This window comes from Syngnathoides biaculeatus, chromosome 5, assembly GCF_019802595.1.
Source record: "Syngnathoides biaculeatus isolate LvHL_M chromosome 5, ASM1980259v1, whole genome shotgun sequence".
NCBI lineage: Eukaryota > Metazoa > Chordata > Actinopteri > Syngnathiformes > Syngnathidae > Syngnathoides > Syngnathoides biaculeatus.
In genome coordinates, this window is record NC_084644.1 from 29,528,214 (window position 1) to 29,537,564 (window position 9,351).

At 41.6% G+C, this 9,351-nt stretch overlaps 1 protein-coding gene across 1 annotated transcript; it reads left to right on the forward strand.

The window, feature by feature from the left end:
* Nucleotides 1–1,284: 1,284 nt before the first annotated feature.
* On the forward strand, nucleotides 1,285–9,248 carry LOC133501006 (ras-related protein Rab-39B-like). The gene is made up of 2 exons (XM_061820367.1): nucleotides 1,285–2,480; nucleotides 6,586–9,248. Exons 1-2 carry the CDS (start codon nucleotides 2,263–2,265, stop codon nucleotides 7,028–7,030), a joined length of 663 nt encoding a protein of 220 aa, XP_061676351.1. The 5' UTR covers nucleotides 1,285–2,262; the 3' UTR covers nucleotides 7,031–9,248.
* The last annotated feature ends 103 nt before the right edge of the window (nucleotides 9,249–9,351 follow it).

Here is a 9,351-nt window from a genome sequence, read left to right on the forward strand (position 1 = left end):
ATCCTAACCTGTAAGTGAGCATGTTTTCTACTCAATCCACTCAACAGCATTGAATGATGATTTTCTGGATTTTATTTATTTATTTGGTTCTCATTTTGTGTCTCATGGGTGAGGTATACCTATGATGGAAATTACAGGCCTCATCTTTTTAAGTGGGAGAACTTGCCCAGCTGGTGGCTGAATAATTTTATTTGCCTCACTGTTAGCAGGGATAGGTATGGAAATAAATTAGTGCCACCAGGATTTGAATTTGAAATGCCACAGAAAACAGGATTTGAATATGAAATGGAAAGTGATCACATTTTCAATAGTTGCTACAATTTGCTGTCTAAAATTCCCCGCAGCGTAACTGCGATTAGCTGGGTGTTCGGTTCTGACCTGCCTGGTGGCACAGACGGTGAATTTTAGACAGTGAGTTGTAGCAACTATTGAAAAGGTGATCACTTTCCATTTCAAATTCATTCAAATCTGTTTTCTGTGGAGTTTCAAATTCAAATCCTGGTGGCACTAATTTACTTTCATAGATGGGCTTCAGCACTCCTGCGACCCTTGTGAGGATAAGGAGCTGGGAAAATGAATGGATGTATATATGTATCAGGTCTAGTGAAAAGAAAAATGGAATTTCCTGGGGACTTTGTCGAAGGTTAAGCCACCGCGAATGAAAGAATGAATCTCACTAGCAGCCTTTCAACCATACAATCCAAAACAGCTTTTATTTTCCGACAGTGGAACTTAATCTAAATCAGCAGTATCATACTGAAATTCAACCTGCCCGCCCCCACACCCCTCAATGAAACATAAGGACAATTTTATATACTGTGCAAAAGTATGTTTACTTTGAAATACTGTACTACAATCTATGTACTGTCGACTACGGTGGCCTGTTGTGCCATCTTTCCCAGAAGGACCTCTAAATTATTGTACCAGCTTCCTCTTTTCGGGCTGCAATGTTCCGCTCAAGCAGATAAGGCTGTCAAGATAAGGTCATTAACGGTTACTCGTATTCTCACACACCGAATAGTATGTCTTGATAACAGTATGTCGTTGAATCAACTTTATCTAGAAACTTCAATGTGTGAATCCTTTTAACGGTGACTAGTTCGCATTGAAAAGAATGGACTCTATCAAATATATGAAATCTTTTTACTGAGTGAGATAGTATTATTCTTTATTGCATTACACTTTACTTTATGAAAGGTAAATAACGTCTTGACTGGCAGAATCCAAAGGAATTTTGCATCAGAATCAATAGTTTATAGGAGCGCTGTACATGGAAATCTGATAACGTTTTGTAGGAGTCTGAAGCTGTGTATGAAGGAGAAAACAAGCAATGTTAAACTTGAAAAAAAAAAACAAGATCTTGCAATGATTTTCAAATATGAAATGCAGACCTCCCTTCAATAAATGTCATACTCCATCTGACCGTGGGAGTAAAAATAAAATAAGTGGTGCTTTCAAAAGCCATCGAATAAAGCCGCTCTTCTTTCTTACCCTGAGTTTCTGGTCAATTCACATTTCTTTCCCCATAAAAGTGTCCAAATGAATATTTAATAAAGTTCCATGAAATGTTTCCAGGAATTTTACAACTCTTTTACAGCCGAAAATGTCTGCCTTTTTGAGGAGGCTGAATATTACGAACAGCTCTGGTTACAATGTACTGCAAACTACTTCAGCTCTCCAAGTGCCACCATCATGACCAACATTAAAATAGTCGTAAATACTATGCAGTTTGAACATAAATGCACTTAAATTGAAGAAACTATAAAAATGTAATTAAATGAATAGTGTGGCTATGTAGATATTTGAAAGCAAAGTTTTAAAAAATGAAATGTAACTGCATACAGTAAAACTAACTTAAGTGCAATATATTGTACTTAAAAGTGAAATATAAGTGAACTGTGCCTAACAAATGTCCTGTGCATTATCAAACATAAATTATGTCACTAAAAATACATCACACTGCTCGAACAATCATGTTCATTTCAACCGCTCCTCATGCGCTCGAGGCTCGATCTACGGGAAACATCCCTTGCAGGATTTGCGCTCCGGCGTTACCGTGCGCTTGCCCGGGTGTACCTAATGAAGTGGCCGGGGAGCGAACACAAACCAACCCACGTTTGTGACGTCACGCCCCTCCTTTCGTCCTCGCTTGTGCGCCATTGGCGCGAGTTTGCCAACCTGGATTTGAAGGAATGGAAGGAGCCGGTTCGCCGTGGTCTCGAACATCTGGCGCTTAAATAGGCTCTTCCACCCCCTGCGAGCATGGACCCGAGTCTGTGGCATTACCAGTTCCGTATCATTATGCTGGGCGACTCCACGGTTGGCAAGTCGTCACTACTCAAGCGCTACACAGAGGACCACTTCCTGGAGGCCATCGACGAGACGGTGGGAGTGGACTTCTACGTGTACTTCCTCGAGGTGGAGCCCGGGGTCCAAGTCAAAATGCAATTCTGGGACACTGCCGGCCAGGAGCGCTTCAGGTGAGCCAAAACGAAACGCCCCAGGAAGGAAGAAAAAAATGAACTCGTGCTCTCGCCGAGTACAGCCAACCCTCGGTTTATGGACGCCGAGGTTGTACGGAAACAGTCGTCCTCACGGGCCCTAAGAAGGCACGGTGTTAGTCCCCCTCCCTAATTCAAGTAGTTACCATAATTATGTCTTTACTAGCCTGGTAATGTTGGTTTGTGATAGAATAACATACAAACATAACTTTGCTGTTAACCGACAACCTGTGATATATTTCCAAATATGGGTAATTCTTTAACAAATTGCTCAGGGGTGAAGCCTCAACAATGCCACTGACAGCCTCACGTTGTTTTCATACAAACGATGAATCAATTTCTTTTTTTTTTTCCTTTCGGTTTGTCCCGTTCAGGGTCACTCCTGCCCATGTGGGCCCATCTCTTGCTTTTTCCGCTTAACGCCAAGTGCAGTCATGTGTTCCCTCACTTCATCCATTAAGGCTTCGAGATCTAGCTTTGCCTCCAATGCATCTGACCTTAAGCGTCCCTCTGAGATCATTTCTGAGTTTTATTTTTAATCCAACTTGGTCAGCAAACGTCAACATTTTCTTTTCCACCACCTCCTGCTCTGCTTCCTGTTGTTGCTTCAGTTTTGTTACCTAATACAGCTTGACACCTTCCTTAACCAGTTCCAACTTGTCAATAGGGGAATTTACAAGTAGGCGGAGGAAAACTTTAGTCTTTTGGCCACTTTAACTTTTTCTGCCTTTTTTTTTGGGGGGGGGGGGTGGTTATGAACGAGTTGAAATGGCAAAACATCAAATCCAGAGAATAAATGATTTTCTCATTTCATTGTCCTGAGAGGGGCCATAGTGTCATTGAAAGGTTCCCTCACATCCTACATCTAAATGTGTTTTGTTATGCATCTTGAAAAACGTTATTTTGCGACAGATGAAAATCAAGCCAGCAAAAATATGTTTTGGCATTTTTCTGGGTTTGGGTATGGCTCATGTTGTGGTTTCTTGGTGCCTAAAAGTGTATATGTGGGGGGGGGGGCATTTTGGAACTTTTGAAATTGGCGCAGACTAGTTAAAATCATCAAAAATTAAGTTGATGCAAAAATGAATGTTTGTTTGTTTTTACATCATCTGGTCCAGGTTTGGGCAGGGCTCATGATCTCATTTGGGATTATGTTACTGGCACACACTGATAAAACTGGTTCAAAACTAAACCAATTGAAAAATTAAAAGTTTGGGGAATTTGGGGGAAGGGCTCCAGTTTTCTGGTATTTCTGGAACTAAAAGTTTTTGTTTTCACCTTGAAAATGAAATTCCAGCCTTTGCTGTACATTCAGACCAATATAAAATGGCTGAAAATCAAGCCCACAGACTTTTTTTTTTTTTTTTTTGTGGTGGTGTGTGGAATGTTTCATGGAACTTCTGGACCTAAATCCTCCTTTTTTTGTGGGGGGGCTCTGAAGACTTGGCGAGGCAAGGTGAAAATATTGCAGTTTTTGTGGTACCTGCGTGCCAGTTGAAATGGTCGAAAACCCAGCCTACAGACTGATTCAAATCTGGGACATTTTTAGCTTTGTTCTCTGGTGGTCCTGTAAGTGGTTTTCGGCAACTTGAGCATTTTCCAAATTGTTTTTTAATTTAACAAAAATGTTCTGGCATTTCCTGGTCAGTAGAAGGCCCATGGTTTGTGTGGAAGGTTTCCATGCATACCTGAAGCTAAAAGTTTGTTGTTGATTGTCGCAGCTTGAAGAAAACGAAAGTGACAGCCACACCTCTCAAAATGGCCGGAATCAACAACTGTTTTTACCATTTTCCAATTCCCTCGTTTGTATGTGGAAGGTCACCCAGTGCTCTTGAACTTACTTTCCACTGTGAAAGCTGGCCAATACAAGTGTTTACAGAAAATGGTCTCTCATCGGTCCGTTCCTTTTTGTTGCATTTACTGTAGGTCAGTGGTCCCCAACCTTTTTTGCACCGCGGACCTGTTACGAGTAGGCATTATTTTTTCACGGACCGACTGTCAAGGTGTGGCCTCTCTCGCTCTCTCTCTCTCTCTCTTTCTCTCTCTGTCTCTGTCTCTCAGTGTGTGTGTGTGTGTGTGTGTGTGTATGTGTGTGTGTGTGTGTGTGTGTGTAGGATTTTTTTTTTTTTTAGCTGATTTATTTGTGTGATACAGCTGCAAATAAGTATTTGAACACATGATAAAACTAATGTTAATATTTGGTACGGTAGCCTTTGTTTGCAATTACAGAGTTCAAACGTTTCCTGTAGTTGTTCACCAGGATTGCACACACTGCAGGAGGGATTTTGGCCCACTCCTCCACACAGATCTTCTCTAGATCAGACAGGTTTCTTGGCTGTCGCTGAGAAACACAGAGAGCTCCCTCCAAAGATTTTCTATTGGGGTTTAGGTCTAGAGACTGGCTAGGCCATGCCAGAACCTTGATATGCTTCTTACGGAGCCACTCATTGGTTATCCTGGCTGTGTGATTTGGGTCATTGACATGTTGAAAGACCCAGCTACGACCCATCTTCAATACTTTGACTGAGGGAAAGAGGTTGTTCCCCAAAATCTCACAATACATGGCCGCGGTCATCCTCCGCTTAATACAGTGCAGTCGTCTTGTCCCATGTGCAGAAAAACACCCCCAAAGCACGATGCTACCACCCCCATGCTTCACAGTAGGGAAGGTGTTCTTGGGATGGAACTCATCATTCGTCTTCCTCCAAACACGGTTAGTGGAATTATGACCAAAAAGTTCCATTTTGGTCTTAACTGACCACAAAGCTTTCTCCCATGACTCCTCTGTATCATCCAAATTGTCATTTGCAAACTGAAGACGGCTCTTGACATGTGCTGGTTTAAGCAGGGGAACCATCCGTGTTATGCATGATTTCAAACCATGATCTGTTAGTGTATTACTAACAGTTACCTTGGAAACGGGGGTCCAAGCTCTTTTCATGTCATTGACAAAGTCCTGTCGTGTAGTCCTGGGCTGATTCCTCGCCTTTCTAAGAATCATTGAGACTCCACGAGGTGTTAGCTTGCATGGGGCTCCACTCCGATTGAGATGTTTAGCTTCTTCCATTTTGTAATGATTGCTCGAACAGTGGACCTTTTTTCACCAAGCTGCTTGGCAATTTCTCTGTAGCCCCTTCTTCCAGCCATGTAGAGTTGTACAGTTTTGTTTTTTGGTGTCTTTGGACAGATCTTTGGTCTTGGCCATGTTACAAGTTTGAGTCTTACTGATTGTATGGGCTGGACAGGTGTCGTTATGCAGCTAACGACCTCACACAGGTGCATGTGATTCAGGATAATACATGGAATGGAGGTGGACTTTTAAAGGGGGACTAACAGGTCTTTGAGGGTCAGAATTCTATCTGATAGACAGGTGTTCAAATACTCATATGCAGATGTATCACACAATTCCCCAATAGTAGAGGGGTTATTGGGAATGTTCAGGAATTTTTAGCGCTGACATATTTGTGTAAGTACAGTAGTGGCCTTTCTTTCTGTCCTTCATGTTCCCATGTTCTTCTTTCAAAATATTCCAAGTGCTTTTTCTTTCAGTGGTGTTTTGTCTCCATGTGCCGGTGCAGTGTTGTTGGTTTCATGGCTTCCTTTGCAAGTCGGTCACCGCATATGAGAACGAGTGTGGGGCTTGTGAATCACCTGTTGCGATGAACCCGTATCACAGATAGGCAGCTTCCTTTTTGGAGGCAGTCTGTGACTTACCCCCTCCCAAAGAAACTCTCCAGTGAACTGTTTGTGGTTAATTTTACGAGTGCTCGCTTGGATTGCTGATGCAAGAAAAAGGCGCGCCTAAGCGTGAGGGCAGAATTGATCGTCTTTCAGAATAAGACACCCAGAAGAAAAAGCAATTAAATAATTTATTATTCATTCTTTACGGCCTGGTACAAAATGGTGTACGGACTGGGACTGGTCTGGGGCCCAGTCCTTGGGGACTACTGCTGTAGGTGACTCAGAATAACGTATGAAATCCTAGCCAAGAGGCAAACTTGGTGTTCATCGTCTTACAGTCAAGAGAAAACTGATTGTTTTGTAACAGCAAAGCAAGCAAAGTCTGACACTTAGACTCTTTCAGGTCGGTGACCCGGTCTTACTACCGCAACTCCGTGGGGGGCCTGCTTGTGTTCGACCTGACTAACCGAGCGTCCTTCGAACACATCCGGGACTGGCACGCCGAGGTTTGCGAGCACGTACTGCCCCACAAGGTCCTGTTCGTCCTGGCGGGCCACAAGAGCGACTGCGACGGCCACGGCAAGCGGGCAGTGAGCAGGGACGAGGCTGAGAAGCTGGCCGCAGTCTTGGGGGTGCCCTACGTGGAGGCATCGGCCAAGGAGGGTCACAATGTCAAAGAGACCTTTGAGCTGCTGGCCCGTCGGGTGTACCAGGGTCTGAAGAGCGGCGAGGTGCAGCTGCACGAGGATTGGGACGGGGTTAAGTGCGCAATGCCGCTGGATTTGCTGGGACACGGGACCAGCCGGGCTCGGACCACAGATAAGAACAAAAAGAAATGCTGTCCCTAAAGCAGCGGTTTTCAACCTTTTTGTTGAAATGATTAAATCTACAACTCACCATTCTACTGAATCCAGTTCTTCTAATTACCCGAAGCAGTTTTGAAGGCTTCATTGGGTCATTTACAAGAACCCCTTTTTTAAAAATAGGACTGCAGATCTATAAAAATGCAGCTTTCCTTTTATTGAAAGTTGTAGGCTCTTCTTCTGCATCGTCATTTAGCCTTTTCCTTTCGGAAGAATCTCTCCAATTATTTTTTTATGTTTTTTTTTCTTAATTTTTGCTATCTAGTGGTGTTACTTTTTAAATATATTTTAAAACAGTGGTGGTGGTTTTAGGGAAAAAAAAAAAACCACAGAGTTAAGTGAAACAATTCTACATAAATCTCCTCGACTATTACATTCATGAAGTTTTCCATACGTCTGTCAAAATTGACTTTTCTTTAACATTTGTAATGACGTCCATTGGATTCTGTTGAATTAGATTTTTATGTTGACAACTGACACCTCCACCTGTACTGTTGTGCGTCCTCATCATCTGATATTTTTGGATCTTTTCTAACCTCCACGGGTCATTTCTGTGCATCAATGTTTTGGGTTCCCTTCTCCACTGGCCTCTTTCACAGAGCATTAGAACCATACTAGAGGAGCAGCCATTTATTCCAGTCTTTAGTGCACAACAACGATTCAACATCCTGCAAACAGATGGTAAAGCATATACAGTATACACATACTGATAATCAAGACATTTGCTTTTCTTAATTAATTCTTAATTTTTCTTAATAATAATTCATAATTAGGTTGTTGAATTACTGAATGTGAGAAGTGTGGCCTTCTGGACCTCCTGAGGGCCCTTTCATCACAGAGAGCGACCCCACGAGGGGAAATCAATTCCCCTTTTAACAATGCCTATGATTGACAAACATTTCGAGTAACAATTTTGTTTTTGGGGGTGTGGACCTGTGCGCGCATCACTTCAGGTACACCAGTACAATCCAATTACAACAGCTGTTAAATATCATTGATACACAGCTCTTGTATGATCTCTTCGGTGTACCTGCTGAAGTGTCCAGTGAGCTTCTATTTTTATGGTATTCTCGGACCTCTGCTGCATCCCCACTAATTGCCCGGAATCTGCCGAGCTGAGTGAGAAGATTTGTTTTCACACGCCCGACGTTGACAATTATTAGGAAATCGCCCCGGGGCACTTTTGGATATCGCTGTGGAGCAATATCGAAAAAGAAGTCATCAAGGCAATTACTGTCGTGCTCGGTGTGACGAATGAGCCTCCTGTGTCCGTGCAGGCTATTTATTTTGTCTCTAAGACACTCTCCCCTAAGACTCGCATTGTTATGCAGTGTATATAAGGTGCTTCTCTGGAAATAAACAGCGCGCCAAGTAATCAAATGCCACTTCATAGCCTGAAAAGTCACTCCAAACAATGAAGTCCTATGCTGTACATGAGTCGGGTACTTTTCCTTCTCCTCTATGGAATTATATTCTTCTTATTTGGATGAGCACCAAGTTTTACATCATATACAGTTTAGTCATTACCATTCATGCGTGGACAATTGATTACTATAATTTTAAATGATTTTTGCTGATTTGTGAGTGGATGATATATTTTTGGGGCCTTTGCATCTTTGTATAAAGGCACAATGGCTAAATAATTACATACTTTATCTGGAAAACAGTCATCATGGCCTTTAGATGTCACTTTAATGGGATGTAGCCCAGATTGATTTTTTTTTTTTTTAATAATCTCAAGCAGACAATCATGGTGTAGGATTGAGTAAAAACTTTTTTTTTTTAACCTATAAAAAAGTCGATCTTAACTGCATATCAAGTGGTTTTGTAAGTTACTTTGCATTTTATGAGCATTGGAGACACTTAAGCAGAAAAAGTTTTAAAAATTTGGTTATTATGAGGAAATGTTCATCTCATTCTAACAGATACAAATTGAGTTTTGACTTTGTTTCCGAGAGACAAATAAAATTGTAGATTTGTGTAGAAACTGAAGCATTAATCCACTGAAGGTTTTGTGGTTATTATTGAGTTTGTGCTAATTTGTGAGTTTAATAACCACCGCACTTTAGTCACATTTCAGATCATATCCCATACTCGTATAACTTAATGTGGTTTGTTGCAAATGTCTTTGAATTTGTTTATTAGGGGGTCATGTAAAATATATATTTTGGTACATTCATCATACGATATATATCACCAAATAACTATGCTCTAAATGATTGTCATTTATCCCACAAATGTCCCCAATATTTACTGAATAGATGTGTGTCAATATGAGAATATACTTTTTTTCCCATTATTGCAAT